The 19015-nt window shown below is 47.8% G+C and overlaps 1 protein-coding gene across 1 annotated transcript in view; it reads left to right on the forward strand.

The window, feature by feature from the left end:
- CDHR3 (cadherin related family member 3) overlaps positions 1-19015 on the forward strand; it is a 72728-nt gene that overhangs the window by 18119 nt on the left and 35594 nt on the right. The window contains exons 3-6 of the mRNA XM_007177296.2: positions 2920-3085; positions 6516-6613; positions 15792-15886; positions 16666-16770. Coding sequence (XP_007177358.2) covers positions 2920-3085; positions 6516-6613; positions 15792-15886; positions 16666-16770 — 464 coding nt within the window. The remainder of the gene's footprint in view (positions 1-2919; positions 3086-6515; positions 6614-15791; positions 15887-16665; positions 16771-19015) is intronic.

The following is a 19015-nucleotide window of genomic DNA, read 5'->3' on the forward strand; positions in this document are numbered from 1 at the left end:
GCAGGATGACCTAGCCATAAGGTTCTGGGGTCTCCGGCCCAGAGGGCTGGTCACTGTTGGCCTTGGGACTCAGTCATGCAGGGCTTTCTGAGGGTGACCTCCAATCATGCCAGAGGCAGGCTGCCCTACTTTTGGACAGAGCTGCTGAGACTTCAGGGGTGGGGGGTTAGGAGGGTTAATAATGCTGATGGTGATGATGATGACGACCACTCGCATTTATGGAGCGTTTACCACATGCCAGGAATTCCCCTAAACATTTTGTGAATGCATTCATTTAATCCTCACAACAATGCTATGAAGTGGTGCGCTATGATTACTTGCATGTTAAAGGTGGGGAAACTGAGGCATAGAGAGGTTGAGCAACTTGCCCAAGTTCACACAGCTAATTGGTGGCAGACTTGAGATCTGAGGTCAGGCAGGCTGGCCCCAAGAACACTTGCTCATCGCCCCCAAGCCGCGCTGCCTCACTGTTGCCTCCCAAGAGGGATGTCCGAGCCTCACCCAGCAGCGCATGTGGCTCACCTCTGGAGTCCCCTCCTGGAGCAGCACCAAGAAGGAAAGCTCCAAGGAGTCAGGGAGGCGGGACTAATGGACATCCATGAGAGCCGTAAGGGCAGGCGCTCTCTGAGGTTGCGTGCCGGCCGTGCCTGCCCCCCTGCCATTGGCCCATCTCTGAGCTTGACACCCCTCTGTCCTCATCTGCTGTCGTGAGCACTGTGGACCTTGTAAATTTGCTCAGGCTTGTCCAGAACAACCTCAAACTTAACACACCTAAAACTATACTTATCGTCTTTTACCAAAACTCTGCAGCCAGATTGCCCACCATCAGAGAGACTCCACCACTCCCAGCTGTGACCTTCGGAGTTCCTTCTCCTCCCTGCCCTGGTCTCCTGATGTGTGAAAGGGGGAAGTTTTTCCAACCTATGGTTATTGCGATGATTAAATAAAATACTCCACAAAATGGCTTGGCAAGAGCCTTGCACATGAACATTTAATTAATGCTGGTAAAGACAACAGCAAAAGCAACTTTTCCGTGTGTTGGCAGTAACCTAATTCCTTTGGTTCCAAGATATAACATTTTAGACCTTTTTTTGACTGTTCTATTTTCTTCCTCTAGGGTGTTAGAGCCAGGCCCCAAGGAGAAAGGCTGTCAATAGGTAACATTGGGGTGAAGGATCTGCAAGCATGGAGTTCAGGAGAGGACTCCAGGCTTAGGTAGCTGGAAGCTAGGGTGTAAATTAGGAAGCACAGAGGACCGTTGTGACAGAGGGCAGCTCTGGTGGACACACATTCACTGAACAGTTTTCGACATCTAATGATAATAAAAGTCAGCATTTGCTGGGTGCTCGCTCAGCACCAGACAAGGATCAAAGTATTCCATGGATTAGCTCATGGAATCCTCCCAACAACTGCAGAAAGCAGATGCCATTAGTATCCCCATTTTACAGATGGTAAAATTGAGGCATGGAAAGGTTAAGTGATGGGAAGGCTGAGCTTTGAAGCCGGTCAGTCTGGCTCCAGAGTCTACACTCTTGACTCCTATGTTATGCTGCCTCTCACCTCCCACGAGCCAAGCAGAGAGACAGGTCATCTCCACTTGTGTGGAGCCCAGGCTGACCCTGCTCGTTGGTGGTGACAAGATTACTGTGTTTTCCCCGCTCAACCCTCCTCCGTACGTGCTCCCTCCACTGCATGTGCTCATTTACATCTGTGGCCATCCTCTCCTCTCATGATCAATCCAGACCGTGCAAAGTCAAACACAATGCCCACCACCTCCTCCATGAAGTCCTCCTTGACTAAACACATCTCACAATGAACTTTTTTCCTCATGATTTTCCATAGTACCGTTATCTAGCTCTTTGTTATAATACCTTGTATTATACTTCAGTTGTTTAACTAGGGCGAGAATTATTTACCTAACGATAGTCGTGTGGAAACAAAATCAGGGAAAGGTCAAGTAACTTTCCCAAGGTCACACAGAAGTCCAGTGGTGGAAACTGGATAGGAGCTAAGTGCTTTTCTCAGTAGAGGATACTGAATGCCTCCCTGCCTGGCCCCAGTCGTATTAATAACCAAAAGGTTCTTCTATGAGCATAAATTAAGATATTTATGAAATTTAGTCCTTGATATCTCAAAGGGCTCTGGGCCTTCTGGGAGCTCCACAGGCTAAGCTGGTGGCAGGGATGTGCATATAGATGTGAGAGGTCACAGATGGGCCTCCAGTTAACCTCAGCAGGGCCCTTCCACCATGTACCACGGGGGTTCCTGCGGGCAACAGCCTAGATTCTGGTGATAGGTCTCTGGCCCTGGTGCTTGGTGGCCCTACCACATCTCCACTCCAAAACACTTGTCTTGCACAGGACACATTTCCGACAGTGGAAGAATGTGTGGAAATGTACCAAAAACCCAAAGAGCCTGTTGGCGTAAGTAAATATCATTTCTTATTTCTGCAGATGTATCCTTCTCTTGTTTATTCTTAGATGTGGCCTTGGGAAACTTTGATGAGTCAAGACGTAACTTAACAGCAATCCCAGGGAAGTGCAGCATCTTATTCTTAAAGACAAGAAAATCAAACTGTATTCAGGGTAGCTAAGGGACTTGCCTAGGAGCCTACCCCAAGTAGTGACAGGTTTTAAAATTTTCGGGCTTTCCGTCTCCAGTAGATGGAACTAGGATGTCTCCTGAATATTTGTCTTTCCTATGAAGAGCAGCATCCCACAGAGGAGCCCCTTTAGTGAAGTGTCATGGGGTTTATGTCGGAAAGACACAGGCAAAACAACCAGTTCCCCTGACAGTGAGTGAAAGATGGTTTCCAGGATGCTGGTTGCCTCCTTCCTAGTAATATCCCTTTGCAAAATGTGTGCAAACAAAACAGATCTTCTTTCACATGGTTACTAAGAATTGTGCATTTGCTTTTAGGTTGTCACCACCGGGAAGGAACAACTAGATTTTGAAACAGGACCACACATATTTGATTTGCAGATTTGTGTGAAGGATGACGTGGGTGTCACTGACCTGCAGGTCCTGACGGTCCAGGTAACGGATGTGAATGAGCCGCCTGAGTTTCAAGGCAACTTGGCAAAAGGTAAGACACACTGGGGTGTGCGATGCAGCCCAGACGGTGGCATCAGGCAGGACGCTGGGGGACAGAGTGAAATAGAAAAGTAAATAAACAAGCAGCTGTTTCCCTGGAAAAGGCAGCTGCTTAATGAGTGGGGAATAAGTGAAACGTCCACCAGCCCAGGACTCCCAATAGTAACACCCAATAATTTACAAAGCCCTTTCCATCCATGGCTTCTCTTGGGTCTCTCCTGGTCCTGGGGAGGAACCTGGGGCTCAAGGACCTCAAGTGGATCATTCTGGAGGAACCTGGGCTGAGCCCGTTCACAGGCTTAGCACTGGATACCGGCCATTGACTGACTGGTTCATTCTCCCCATGGATGCTGACCCCTCGAGGGGACTGTGTATTTGGGGTCTGCTACAGGGTAGGGACAATATAGGGGACCGGAGCATAGGGTAACATCCTGCGTGATCTCCCCCTGGCTCATGTCTTTGAAGGCCATCCATACGCTGACAACTCCCAAGTCCATTGTTATTTTTGTTTTCTATTTTTTGGATTCAATCATCTTTATTAACCTATCAATGTCACATTTTATATCAGTACATACTACCTTGTTATTTTTTCAAAGGAATCTACTTTAGTACATCATATTTTTAGTGAAAAGTCAAATAAGATGGCTAAACATCAACCTAGCGTATTAATGTCCTCTGGACAAGGCAAACTAGAAACACAGTCACTTTACACACATGTAAGGGTAGTGTTCCAAATTAACTAAGAAGCTGCTACACCAGCTTCACCCTTGAACTCCTGACTCAGATAAAAACTGTCCTACCCAACATCTCCATTTGGATGTCTAATGGACATCCATGATATTGTGATTTATAATAAGAAACATATATTTGGTCTTTGTCCCCTCCTGGCACAGATCCTAAAACCATTGGAATGTCCTAAGTGATGAGAGTGATAAAAGTGTCTTTTCTTACATTAATGAGGTGACTTTTGGACCCCATCTAAGGATGGGGGCTGACCACTAGAGAAACCAACCGTATGATTAGAAGGTTGGACAGTGGAGAGGGGGAAGGGGCTGCAGATTGAGTTAAATTGAGTTGTCATTAATGGCCAATGATTTAATCAGTCGTGCCTATGTAATGAAGCTTCCATAAAAGCCCAAAAGAACAGGGCTCAGAGAGCTTCCGGGTTGGTGAAGACGTGGAACCTGGGGAGAGTGGGTGCCTGGAGAGGGCATGGGAAATCTCTGCCCCTTTCCCGTACTGTGCCCTATGCATCTCTTCCATCCGGCTGATCCTGACTTATATCCTTTTACAATAACCCAATAATCTAGTAAGTAAAATGTTTCCCTGTGTTCACGAGAGAGCAAACCCCTCTAGCAAATTATTGGAACCCGAGGAGGGGGTTGTGGGACCCTCCCATCTAGAGCCGGTTGGTCAGAAGCACAGGTGACCACCTGGACGTGTGATTGGCACCTGAAGGGACAGGGGCTCTCTTGTATGATGGAGCCCTGCAGCTGTGGAATCTGACGCTATCTCTGGGGAGACAGGGTCAGAATCGAGTTGAATTGTGGGACACCCAGCTGGTGTTGGAGAATTGCTTGGTCGTGTGGGAACCCCCCTAGACACACACTGGAACTGGTGTTAGAATCTGACATCTCAGACTTAATGTGCCCCCAAACCACTCTTGACTCGCATCTCCCTCCCCACCATCCCAGCCCAAATCTGCTTTTCCCATTTTAGTTACTGGCAACTCCATCCTTCCGGTTTCATAGGCCAAAACCTCGCAGTTACCCTTGATTCCCCTCTGTCTTTCACACCCAAACATCAAACCCATTAGGAAATCCTGCCAGCTTCTAAGTTTATGCAGAATCCAACCTCTCCCCAGCAACCCCACCATGGCTCGCCGGGATCACGGCAGTGGCCACCTAATCGGTCTCCCTGCTTTGCCTTTGTTCCCTCTGGTTGATTCTTCTTACGACAGCCAGAGGGATCCTGTTAAACATCGGTTAAATCAAGGCACTCCTCTGCTTAAAACCCTGCAAGAACTTCCCATCTCCCTCACAAGGAGAACCAGAGTCTCCCTAAGGTCCTATCAGATCTGATGAGCCCCTACCAAACCCCATCTCCTCTCCAACACATCTCCCCTTCACTCCTCTGCTGCCACAGTCCCGGCTTCCTCACCCATCTGTGAATACCCCAGGCACGCCCTACCCCGGCATCTTTCCATCCGCCGTTTCCTCTGCCCCTTCCCCTGCATCTCTATGTCTCCTCCTTTCTTTAAGAATCTTGACTCCAATGTCAGTGAACCTTCCAGAAGCACTCTATTTAACATGGTAACCCAACTCACCACACTCCTTTCCCTGATTCGCCTCCGTAACATTGCTCAGTAACATTCACATATTTTATTAATTTATTTTATTATCTATACCTCCCCCACTAGAATGCAAGCTTCATGACAGCAGGGTTTTGTGTTTTGTGAACGGCTGTACTCCCAATATGTAGATCCGTGTTTGGTACATAGTGAGAACTCAGTCAATATTTTTTGAATGAAAGCCTGAGCAGTGATCAAAGCAAATGTAAGCTGGAGCTTGGATGTAAGACGGCCTGGGTTTGAATTGTGACTCTATTACTTAGCAGCTGAGACAACCTCACAACTTCTTTGAGCCTGTGTCCTCGTTTGTAAAGTGGAGATAACTACCATACCTACTTTACAGGGCTGTTGCGAAGATGAAAGGAGAAAACATAAGTCCTCAGCATAGTGCTTCCAAAAGAGTGAGTTAATGTTAAAATTCTCAGTCATCTCTCAGAAAGGTTCTCAGAAAGAGATGCCAGGGCAGAGCATGGCGGCCCCTCGGGCAAGGCTGGTGGTGCCAGTGACCCTGTCTGCTCCCTCCTCACCCTGACGGCCGAGAACTCTGAAGTAGACGGAATCCATGTGTGGTCCTTTTCCTGAACCTTTGTAGCCCTCCCTCTCTTTTTCTCCATATTCTCTCTGTTCTACTATAAGGCCTCTCATTTCAGGGACTCATTTCTGCTGAGATACTAAGGGCACTTGAGGGGTGACCTAGGCTCAGTTTAGGAGGAATTTGCACGTGAAAGGGGATCTGGAACTCACACTGGAGGTTCCCACTGGGTTACTTTCCACCGCTCTGTCCTTATCACTCCCCTCCCCCACGAACAAGAGTACCCTAGTCACCTCTCAACCCAGGAGATACATTAAGACTTGACACCAGCTTGGTCAACCCTAGCTCTTTCTTGATTCCCATAAACGGATCCACCCACGCAAGCTGGTCAGTGGTCTTACTCATGGCCTTAATCACTGCTTTCTTCTTTCCCGCAATGCTTGGCTCCCTTTGACTATATACGGCTGTCCTGGTTTGGGAATTCCTCGTTTGCTTTATTTAATGAAATGTTTCTTTTTTCCCCTTTGCCTGCCAGTATAGGTCTAGACCTCTACATAGTGGAAGGAGCCAAGCCTGGATTCGTTTACCAGGTGGAGGCCTTCGATCCAGAAGACACAAGTCAAAACACACCCCTCGGTGTAAGTCTCCTTGTTAAACCGCAGAGGGGCTTTTCTGTGTGGTCTCTGACACAGGAGCCTGGAGTCTCAGCAGGGTGTGCTGGGTGGGGGCAATGGGAGGAATCTGCTGTCCACTGCCAGGCACAGAGCCCCGGGGAGGCTGGAATGGGTGAGGGGCTCCTGGGGACAGACACCCCACATTGGATCCATGGCTCTGTGTGATCCTGGACAAGTTCTTAATCTCTCTGAGCTTCAATTTCTCCATCTATAAAATGGAAGAGTAATAGTATAGCACCTACCATAGTAGGGGGATGGTTAGTATTAGATAACGCACATAAAGCCACTTAGACCAGTGCCTGGTGTATCAAAATCGTTCAATATTTTTTAAATTCTAGGGTGATAAAAAACCAGCTATATTATTCTAAAAATAAGCATAAAATGTATACCTCAAAGGCAGGCATTAACACTTCCTTTCCAAGAGATGAAGACAAGCTGCTTGGAGCCAAGTTTTAAAAGAGAATTAAAAGACAGTCCCAGGAGTTCCGAAGAAAAGGAGGATTTCCACAGAGAAAAGCAGGAGACTGAGTCCTGGAGCATTCCCTCATGGTTCAGTCTGAGACAGCTGATCCCTACCTTTCTAATCAGTTTCCTTAAGGGGGCTGCCAGTGGAGCTCTTGTAACCACTAACCCTCAGGCCAAGAAGCCTCTTAGCTTATCCCTGGGCAAGGATGCCTCAGCTCCCAGCTTGTGCACCCACCGCAGCTGGGCAGCCCAGGCTGGAGAGGAAAAAACCAAAGCTAATGCCACCTGACTAATCTCGGAGCAGACAAAACTCCAGCAAACCCACCGTACAGAGAAGAGAATTCTTGAAATATGACACCTGGGGAATTGGCAATGCCAGGAGGCTGTCTCTGCATTTGCTGCATGATTTGCAGCTTCACAGGACTACTTTCTCTAACAGGAGGGAGCTTTGGGAATGAAATCCAGAACCAATAGAATATGGTTCTACAGGGTTTGCAACAAAGCTGTTTTAAGATTATTGAACATATCTTAAGTTAGGGAATAGTTTGTTATCATTGGAAGACAATCCTTCTGTCAAAAAAACAACCAATCAACCCATTCGTTCATCCCAGATTCTATTTGCATGAATAAGTGATTAATACGCAAACACTTAGTGGGTCCCTACTACCTGCTAAGAGCAATACTAGGTGCTTTAAATGTGTACTTATTAATAACACACTTGTTATATAACTTACAAATGTGTTTGTCTGAAAGTAGCAGAAAACTTAACCACAGTGATGGATATGAGATTTGTTTTCCTTCCATAACAAGAAGACCAGAGGCAGGCACACAAGCAGTCCAGGGCTGGCACAGCTGCTACCCTCAGAAACCTTGGCTCTTCCTATCTTTCTGCTATTTCATCCAGTGTATGTTGGCTTTGTTCTCCCTTTGTTAACCTCATGATTACAAGATGGCTGCTGTACTTCCAGGTTTTACCTCTAAGTTCCAGGCAGGAAGAAGAAGAAAAAAAGAAAGCAGGATGGGGTACAGGATAAAGGAGGCAGGCCAACCCAGTTTGTCCCTTTTTTGGTGGGGAAACCAAGACCCTCCTGGAAGCCCTACCCAGGGGTCTTCTGCTTACTTCTCACTGGCCAGAACTGTGTCTTATGGCCACTGTTGCTTGGTGGTGACCAGGGGAAAAGGGATTCTGGATGGACCTTAAGTCAGCAACCCAAAGCATAGTACCACACTTATACATTTAGTTCATTTCAACATTTACCAAGAATCCACTATGTGCCAGGCTTTCTATTAGATGCTTTGGATACAAAGATGAATAAGACACACCTTTGTACCTCTGGATGGCAGACATTCATGCATACACCAAATAATGATAATTCAATAAGATCATTACTATAAAGTTTGTACAAGATGCAGTGGTGGCAGAGTGGAAGGAATCTCGGCTGTGAAGAAAAATATTTAGTTTTAAATCTCCACTTTAATATATATTTTGAAAATTAGGCAGAAGGAACAAGGTCATGGCCCTTTCAAAAGATACCTCCTAAGTCAGGTTGTTACCCTTTCAGATGAAGGGAAGCAGCCCAGGTGGGGAGCAAATACAGTAGGTGTTGCTCCCTTAAAAGAAAACGTAATGCTATCCAAAGATATCGGAGAGCAGCTACAGGCCCTTGGAACCTGGAGCCGGGTGGCTGCAACTGTGGTTTCTGCAGTGAGTTTAGGATTGTTTGGGGAGGGGGCACTGCAGCAGAAATTGTTAATGAAGTATTTAACACCTGTGCTGGAACTGACGGCTGCACAGAAAGTCAACAGCCAGCCCTCAGGAGCAGTGAACATAACCTAGAAGGAACCTTTCTCAGACTAGCAAAAGGTAATAACAGTTCAGGAAGTAACATGCCACGGCCTTTATACATAGACATTTTATTCTGCCCACTTGGTGGTACTAAATGATATATTTTGCTCCCTACAAGGAGAAAGGAGATGGGTTAATTTGCTATTGACCAAACCTGTGCTTCTCAACCTTGGCTGCAAATTGAAACTACCAGAGGAACTTTCAAAACCACAGAGTTCTGGGTCCCACACCCTAAGAGTCTGATGTGATTGACCTGGGGTGTGGCCCAGGCATCAGGTTTTTAAAGCACCCCACCCAGTGATCTCTTGTGCTGCCAGGGTTGAGACCGCTGCTTTTTTTTTTTTTATTGGAAGTATAGTTGATGTACAATATTACAGGTTACAGGTGTCCAATATAGTGAATCACCATTTTTAAAGGTTATACTCTATTTAGAGTTATTATAAAATATCAGCTACATTCCCATGTTGTACAATATATCCCTGTAGCTTATTTAATACCTAATAGTTTGTACCTCTTAACTCCCTCCCCCTAATTCGCCCCCCTCTTCCCTCTCCCCACTGGTAACCACTAGTCTGTTCTCTATATCTGTGAGTCTGCTTCTTTTTTGTTTTATTCACTAGTTTGTTGTATTTTTTAGATTCCACACCAAGTGATATCATCCAGTACGTGTCTTTCTCTGACTTATTTTACTGCTTTAAGACACTGTTTCCCACACTCCCCAGGTCTCTCCCTCGGAGGTTTGGATTCTGTGGGTCTGAGATGGGCCCAGGAATCTACAGATTTGCCAGATACCTTGGGTGATTGTTCTGGTCAGAAAGGCTGGGAACACTGGTTTATGAGTGCTTCTCACTGGGTGTTCAAGCCCCTGCATGAGAACATACCTAGGATGCTTCAAAAACGCAGATTCCTAGACTCTGCATCGGAATGCTGAATTGGACCACAAACTTCCCAGGTGATTCTGATGCATTCTGCCCTTGGAGAACCACTGACCTGAGTAAACAAGCACAGACGTTAATAAAATACACAGCACAGACTTTAATAAAAGCATGTGCAGGAAGCCACCTGGGCTTGGTTTGTGCCTGTCATCTCACCTGGTGGGTTCCAGGAGTCACCCTGCTGATGGCAGCGACTCGAGGAGGAAGGATAAATTAAATATTAGCTCTAGGCCATCTCCGGAACCTGCAACTCTTTTACGACAAATCCTCCACCCTCATCCAGCTTAATAACGTGAAACTGTGTCTGTCACAGATTGTGTAAAATTGGGGCTAATACAGAAACCACTGGTATTTGCTCCCTCCCTTTTAACGAAAGTTTTAAAGCACGTGGTTGTACATTGTTTGGGCCCGCACTGCCCAGTAGAGCTGGACTGTAAGCCAGCAATGAGTGCTGTGCGTTTAAATGTTCTAGTAGCCCCATCAAAAAGGTGAAACGAAACAGGTGAAATTCATTTTGATACAGTTGAACTCCATATATCCAAACTATTATCATTTCAACATATAATCTACATAAAAATGACTCGTGAGATATCATACATCCTTTTTTTCATAGTATCTCTTCGGACTCGTGTATTTTACACTTAAAGCTCATCTCCTTTTGGACCAGCCACAGTGCAGATGCTCTGTGGTCACAGGTGCCCGTGGCTGGTGGTCTCTGTGCTGGACGGTGTGGCTGGGGCCCAGCGTTCGCTCCCCTGCCGGTGCACCTTCTGTGTTGTGATGGGTGCAGATGGAGCTGGCTCAGAGGCAAGCATCAGGACACAGAGACGCGCCGGACGGTCCCTATGTGAATAATTATATTGACTGGCATTTCTTCCTGCCCTTTCTCCACCTCCTGAAGGAGGCTCTCTGGGGCCCACTCCCTCCCACCCAACTCCCACACTCCCCGCCCCTCATACTTGGAAATGGCCACCGTGACTGCAGCAAAGCTGCCTTGGAGACTCGAAGGACGTTAATCAGTTTCGCAGCTGGAGGCAAAGTGATCTAGTGCAGCAATTCTTCCATTAAGGGGCTTTCTCTTGGCCTTTCCATTAGGGAAGGACTTTTGCATAAAGTGAAATGTGCTTTGTCTTCACCAGGGCAGACAAAGGATGAAATTAAAAGAGCAATAACCTTGCTACCAGCTGGGCTACCAGGAGGGCAGCGGGGGAAGCAATTCTCTCTCCACCTCCATCTTGCTCATGGCTCTGAGTAGTGGCATCATCTTTCAGTCTTCCTGAGAGTAAAGTGATCATCAGATGACTGTCAGTCCCACTGGATGGAACTTTTCAGGTCCCTGAGCAGCCCCCAATTTCCTGGTGAGGGAAGGAACTGAGGCCCTCGCCTGGGCCAGGTAATGCCAGTGAAAACCAAGGAATCCTGCTCACCCCCTTCCACCCTGTTCTGGCAAATTGTCTTCGGTGTCCTGCTCCTTTCTTCCCTGAGTGACAGCGCCCTTCCGGTTCCCCAGGCACCTCCACCCCTATGACACACACACACACACACACACACACACACACACATGCCTACTATTCACTGCCCCCCAGGCATCTGCCTAACTCAGGAGTCTCCACTGGAAGTCTTTGCAAAACACTTTATACTCCAGGTTCTCGTGAGAATGCTTGAGAAGGGAACAAGCAGTGCTTTTGGAAAATTCCCACTCCAAATACACCACCACTGATGACTGTTCATACGTCGGGAGAAATACTTCCTCAAATAGAAGGGGATCATTGTTCTTAAGGTTAGTGACTCCTGAATCAAAGAACAGGACCCAGGCTGATCACGGAAAAAGACTGACAGAATACAGGAAGATCTGCAGCTTCTTCAGTAAAGGATTGCATCCTTTACATATCTATAGCATGTTGCATTTATACATGTGGCTCTTCTTAAAAACAAATATTTGTCTATAACCCACCTAGCTCACCCTCATGATAATAACACACGCAAGCAGAGCCCAGCTGAGTTAAGGGCTTGCAGTAGGTTTTTCTATGGTAGCTGTTTTTTTCCTCCTAGGCGCTCTTCCCTCCCACTCCCGTCCCCCACCTCCCACCTCTGAGCTCCTTTGGGGTGGAATAAGGGGAAAAGAGAGGAATTGAGGTTTTTATAAAACATTCAGCTTACACTGAAAAATAATAGGACCGTGGCGTCATCTTTAAAACTTGCCCTGGCCCAGTAGAGAGATGCTGCCTGTCTGGGCCCTCTGGGTGGGCTTGGGGGCACGTTCTCAGTGGCTGGTAGGGTCATTGGCACTCCCCGGACTTGGGAGGAATAAGGGTCCTGCTTCCCCCTGGAAACTTGGCCCCTGGAAACTGACTGCTCTCTTCCTACGAGCTGGGAGGCTGAATTCTTGCCGCTTGATTCCACTGCAGGCCCGAAAGCAACCGAGGGCTGCAAATCAGCACAGGTTGCATCATTATTCGCCCGTGACTCCAGCTGTAGTGGGGGTGCCGGCCCGGAGGTGGCGCGCCCTCCCCAGGGAGCCTGACATTTCAGGAAACTGGGCCAGCTCCCTCGCAGCCTTTCTTCTCCCCGCACCGGTGGCACAATAAAGGATGAATGGGGCAGGAAGCCTGCACACCGTCCTCCACCCCGAAGCTCTGCATCCGTGAGCAAAGCATTGCCGCCAAGGGGCTGCAAAGAGAGAAACCTGGGGAGACGGTAAAGGAATATTCCCTGCGGGGACGCTCGAGAGCTTGTCTGACAAGCATTTGTTCACCGAATTGATCTGATTACTCAGGACTTTTCTTAGCCAGTATCGGAGCAGAGAGGGGCTGCGTTGCTTTTCATCCTATTTAATTTCTGTTTTCCAAGAACGAATATCAAGGGAGCAGCTTTGATTAAACAAGCCTTTAAAAAGGGGAGAGAATGCCAGGTTTTACAGAAAGCTTTGCTGAGTCGCTGGCAAATGGCCACATGACATAATATTTTTAGTCTATGGATATTATCTCCTTTCTAAGTACCAAACTGCTATTCCCATTAACATAAGCTCGTAGGTTCACAGATAAAGGAAATTAGCCTGGCTCTAAAAGAAAAAAAAAAAATCGGGATTCCAGGAAATCAGCCTCTTAATAAAAATTTAAAAGAAATTCCCCGTGTTCTAATCCTACAGCTCTCCACCCTTTCTGTCTGCTGCTGTTGCTTTTTTCTTGCTTGCTGAGACTGGAGGACGATTTCATACCCAAGTCCAGCATTACCAAACTGAAACAGACTTTTTATAAAGGTTGGCAAGGTTTTTGGTGTTGTTGCCTTTTTGTTTTAAGATCCTTTAAGGTGGGAATGGGGGTCTCAGATGGGAAATACGCGAGAAGAAAGCCCCAATATTGAACATTTAACAAATATTTATTGAGCACCTAGTATGTGTTAAGCATAGGGATAGAGCAGTGAATAAAATGAAGCGCTTTCCCTCATGGATCTCACATTCTAACTGGACAGTAGTAGTTAACATACATGGACGGCTTACCTCTGGTAGGCACTGTTCTAGAACCTTACGTGATCTCCCCATGGGGCATGCCTTATTATTATTCCTCTTTGTTGCACAAGCTCTCATAAAGTGGTAGAACCAGGATTCAGATTCAGCAGTCTGGCTCCAGCCTGGATCCAGAGCCACTTCACGACTCAATTGCCCCAGTGTGTGACTCATGTTCCGGATGGGTCTAAGAGGCCTCCTTCTCTGTTGCCGTCATATCCTATATTTATCCCTCCTGGAGCACCTACCCCACATCTTCTTTGTATGTTCCTTCGGTTGACCATCATCTTTGGCAGAGCAGGGCTGTCTGTCAGCTCCTTATCCTAAGACCTTTCACTGTTTGGGAAACAACCAGATCCGGGGACCTATCTCCTAGAGCATTTCAAAACACATGTGGAAAGACATCCCGATTCAGGTGCATATAGTAAATGCCTTGCCGGGGTCTCTGAACTCTGCCATTCCAGCCCATCCAGCTTGGGCCTCTGATATGTGGATACGTGAGGCTTCTCTGCAGGAAAGGCTCCGCTCACAGAGCCAGGACCGCTCCACGTGCTGCCGGCTGCAGGCCCAGGCAGTGAGCTGGAGAGTTGGTGGGGGGCTTGGGATTTAAACATCACACCTTTGAGTGTGCTTATACAATTTGGAGGGCGGGGTAGCTGGCAGAAGGGCACTCCTTGGCATTGCCCAAATATTTCCTCTTCAAAATGGGTTGGAAGCACCTAAGTAACCAGCAAGAAAGACTTGGTAAAATAAGCCCTTACAGTAGAATGCCATATCATCGTTAACCAACCAGTCTATAAAATAAGACAAGAATATGGGCCAATGCTCAAGCTATAAATAAAAAGAACAAAATATTATAATTGTGGTTAGAACATCATCTCAATTTTTTGGAGGGCGTATGTTTGCATAGAAAAGAACAGAAGACTTCATGAAATGATGAGATTTTACAGGTGACTAATATTTTCCTTTTTAGACTTTTCGGTCCCAGTTTTTTGGTTAAAAATATGTTCATTACAATTAGAAAAATGTTATTAAATAATAAATGAAAAGTAAACACTTTTAAAAATGGTTTAAAAATCTTACATTGGCCCCAAAGGAGAGCTTTCATCTATTTTCTGTGCGTTCTCTCTTCTCTGCGGGGAGCTCAGCTGCGATCACAACACAGCAAATCACTGGGTTGGAAAGCTCGGCTGACGTTTCCTTTGATTCTAGACTTCAGGGGCTGTGGCTCTGGTTGCATAACCTCCACTTATGATCTGATCCAGAGATCATCCCTCACCCTAGTGGGAAATAATGAAACCTTCTGCCCTTAAAGCCCTTTGGAACAGATGGCTATAAATACGTAAGCCTCACGTGTTGCCGTGCGGCCCTTCACGTTTTCCAGTGTGCCTTCCGATTTAATCCTTACCATAACGCGGAGGAGCAGTTAGTGGTCTCAGCCCTAAGTTACAGGCAAGGAAGGGACTTGTCCCAGGTCCTGAGGTGAGAACCAGAGTTTGGACTCAGCTCTTCTGATCCGGGGCCTTCCCCTGCTTCTTGACTCCATGATGGGAGCAAGGAAGCAATTCTGATGAGCGCCCGTGGAAGGACAGGGGTGGGCCTCCTATGGGCTGGCCCTCAGTGGGATGTACAAAGAAGCCTGTGTTCTTATCAGAGCAACTGGTGCTGGGCAAGGGGTCCTCAAGAGAGCTGGGCTGAGCACTGGGAACCAAGGAGGACAGACCCTCAACTCCCCAGGATGTGCAAAGGCTTGACCAGTGGCCATAGCCCTGAGATGGGATGTTAAAAAAACACGTCTACATCCCAAACCAGCTTCCAACTTGGACTCTAGTACCTGCTAAGGTTCATTCTCTCTAACATTTGTCTCTTTCCTTTTCCCTGCCATCATTGTAATGAACGATGCTTGTGAACATTTTCACACCGCACCATATCCTGAGTTCTTTTAAGGAAAGAGACCGGATCGTATTTGCTTTAATACTGTCCTATTTCCTAATGCATGGGAGCTGTGTTGAAACAGTGTTGGTTAAAGCCAAGACACCAAATCAAAGCCAGAAGTTGTCCTGGGAAGCAGAAGTGAGAATACGGTGATGGGGATAAGTATGCTGGACTCAGAAGCAGGGAGCTGTTTATGTGTATTTTCTGTAATTGAAGCAGGATCCAGTGACCAGCTTCTCAGGGTGCAGCCGATCAGGGTCAGAGACTCAGACCAACTGATCCAGAGCCTTGTGGAATCAAGAACCATTAAGCCTGAGAACTGCCCATTTGGGCCTCATCCTGATACATCAAAAATGTTGCACGGGCCAAGAATATAAAATGGGAAGCGAACAAATTCATCTCTTGGGGAAAGCTACATAGGTGTGCTTAGTAATATTTTTTTCCTTGTTTTTTTAGTATTTCCTGATTTCCCCTTCACAGAGTTTCAGAATGTCTGCTAATGGGACCCTCTTCTCCACAACAGAATTTGACTTTGAAGCAGGACACAGCAGGTAGCCTTTGCCAATGACTTTGCTTGAAGTACCTTTTATCTGAGTGTCCAAGGAACAGGCCTAGTGCAGCCTGAGGGCAGCTGGGGAGTCCCTGAGTGGTCTGCTGCCTTGCTGCTAGGTTCAGAGGGTAGTGAGCTCCAAAGAGGGATCAGGAGTAAGGCCATTATCTGAAGGCCTCCTTCCCACCCAAAATCTTCATCTCTGGATCACAAGAACGAAGGTGTGGGAGGGGGCCCCTGAAGCATCCGGAGGATGGCCTCAGATGCCCTTCTGGCTCTGGAGAGGCAGCTCTCAGAGCTGTTTGCCGACATCAGAGCAGAATGGTGGAGGCAAGCAGGCCTCTGAGGAAAGAGGTAAGGAGAAGCCAGGGTTCGAGAGTGAAAACACACAAGCCTTGGGATCCACGCAGGTTTGGCTCTGGGATCTGCACCAGGTGTGAGAAGCAGGGCTAGTTATCTAATCCATGGCAGCCTCAGTTTCCTTACGTGGGTGGATGAGGCACTTTGCCGAGATAACGCGAGGGAGGATGGAGACAGGTGTGCAACATGGCGGGCGGGAGATGGCAGCCGTCAGTAATAACTATAGGATGAGAAATGGAGGGGTGGGGTTTTAGAGATGAGGAAAGAAGGGTGGACCCAGCAGATCTGACTCTGCAGGGGGATACGGAGGGGGGTGGCCAGAAAGCGGATGGACACTTTCCTCCCTCCCTCCCTCCCCTCACCCCATGTGTGGTAGTGTCAGCGAAGCTTGACTCCCTGACTTGGGCTGTTTCCTGACAGTTACCATCTCATCGTGGAAGTGAGAGATAGCCAAGGGCTCAGAGCCTCCATGGAGCTGCAGGTGAACATCGTGAACATCAATGACGAGATCCCTCGCTTTACCAGGTAGGCCTGAGGGCTTGGGCGGGGGTCTCCGTGGGCCGGGGGCACCATGTCTCTTAAGTGGCTGAGCCTCCTCAGACACATTTCATGCAAGGCAGAGGGCTGCCCTTTGCTCTGGCCTGCAGGAGAGGTAAGAGGCTCCAGATCGTCAGTGTCCTTTACCTGGGCCTCCAGACTTAACATCTTCCACCTCTGTTCCCCCCGTCTCCACACCCCACAGACGTGTGCACCATGGGATTCTGGGTATGGTGGGGAAGGGGTGGAGGCAAGACACCACGCCCCTGGTGCAAAGCTTGCCACTGGGCACGTGCAGAAGGCAGGTACTCATAGGATAGGATGCTCACCGCTAATAACGGCAGAATCCTAGAGCACGTCATCAGTCCAGGCTCCATAAAGCCCACTGTCAGGAGGTCATCCTCTCCGACTGAGGAAAGGGCTGTCTCGATGGTGCCTAAGGGGCCTGCCCACTGCTGGGTGCTCTAAGTTTCCTCCTGTTGTGGTGGATTCAGAAAGGAGATATGCCTTATCTGGCAGCTCCTCCATCCAAGAACGCGAGGAAGGTAAGTGAATCTGGTAGAGGCAGCCTGTGGGAATGTGCCCGGCACCAGCCCAGGCACAAAGGCGAGACCAGAGCCTGTCACAGACAAGGATTTAGGAGGGGGATATGGGATTCTGAGCTGGCATGTGACCCTGCAAACAGCCTGGTTACTGGTTACGAGACTCCACCCCCTACCGTACCCCCCCAGTTGCTGAGCCAGGCTCAGGAACCAGCCACAAGGAAACTGGCAAACTCCCCTGCCTGGGTTCACTGTATTCATGGAATACATTCAGCTCAGGAAACTCCACCAACCAAAAGCCACTGGGTCCCAGAACTATGTAGAATGCTTGCAAAAGTATTCTGAGATTGAGGTATTAAAGCAACTCCAGGGCTTCCCTGGTGGCGCAGTGGTTAGGAATCCGCCTGCCAATGCAGGGGACATGGGTTCATGCCCCCGTCTGGGAAGATCCCACATGCCGCGGAGCGGCTAGGCCCATGAGCCACAACTACTGAGCCTGCGCGTCTGGAGCCTGTGCTCTGCAACAAGAGAGGCCGCGATAGTGAGAGGCCCGCGCACCGCGATGAAGAGTGGCCCCCGCTCACCGCAACTGGAGAAAGCCCTTGCACAGAAACGAAGACCCAACACAGTCAAAAATAAATAATAAAATAAAAATAAATAAATTTATAAAAAAAAAAAAAAAAGCAACTCCACTCACAGGCTAACCAAGTGCCTTGTGGCAAAACACACCACAATTGTGAAACTTCTGGACGTTATCACAGTCTATAGCCCAGTTGCTGAGTGTCAACACGGAGGGAACAGCAGCAGAGGCACTCCCACAAAATACTTGTTGCCGGGTTAAGCTCAGCAGGACGGTGCAGTGCATTTCTGCTGACGGGCTCCTCCAGGAACACAGTACAGGCAGTTTATAAATAGTTGTGACATCCCAGCCTGGATTCGGACTCAAGTATTGGCCAAAACAGCAATGCGGATTCATCAGTGATCCCCAGAGGAAGGTGATGGCGGTGGGGCTAGAGCTGACACATTCTGCGATGCCCTCTCCACACCCCCAGTCTGTGAGGTGGGAAAGCAGACTAATGGGCCTGCAAAGGGGAAAATAATCAGTTCGCCCAAGGGGCAGAACGTGTAGGTCATCTGGTTTGGACTGTGTCTTCCAAAATAAAGCAGTTGGCCTCAGCAGAAAGAGAACATGACCTTGGCTGTTTGTTGGGGCCCCCCAGAGATTGCTCTGGAACTCTGGTTCTCATTTTTGGTTTGAGAGATGAACCTGTTAGGCTCCATCCCAGACAGGAAGCATGACCTCTGTGACTGTCTAACCATTTTTTAAAAACACAGTCGACTTTATTTCAAACAGTGTTCCCTGGATGTTGGTAAGGATGGGTCTGCGAGAGCCTGTGATCTAGAAGGATGTGAGGCAGGATTTGGGGCAGGATGGCTGCCCTACTTTGCCCGGGCTGCTCAATTAGAGCCAACCTAGTCCCTCAGCCATCCTGACTTACAACAAGTTTGCTCAGTTTCAAGCTAGGTACTAACTTTGAGGGTTTCCTGGTTCCCTTGAACCATCATCCTTCTTTTCTCCCAAATCAGTGCTAGGACTAACCGTAAGTTATTTAATTCAGGATAAACAAAATTAAATCCTCAAATGGACTCAAGTAGACTGAGTCTGAGTGTGAAGTTAGAAATGCAAAATG

Source organism: Balaenoptera acutorostrata, chromosome 7, assembly GCF_949987535.1.
Source record: "Balaenoptera acutorostrata chromosome 7, mBalAcu1.1, whole genome shotgun sequence".
Lineage (NCBI taxonomy): Eukaryota > Metazoa > Chordata > Mammalia > Artiodactyla > Balaenopteridae > Balaenoptera > Balaenoptera acutorostrata.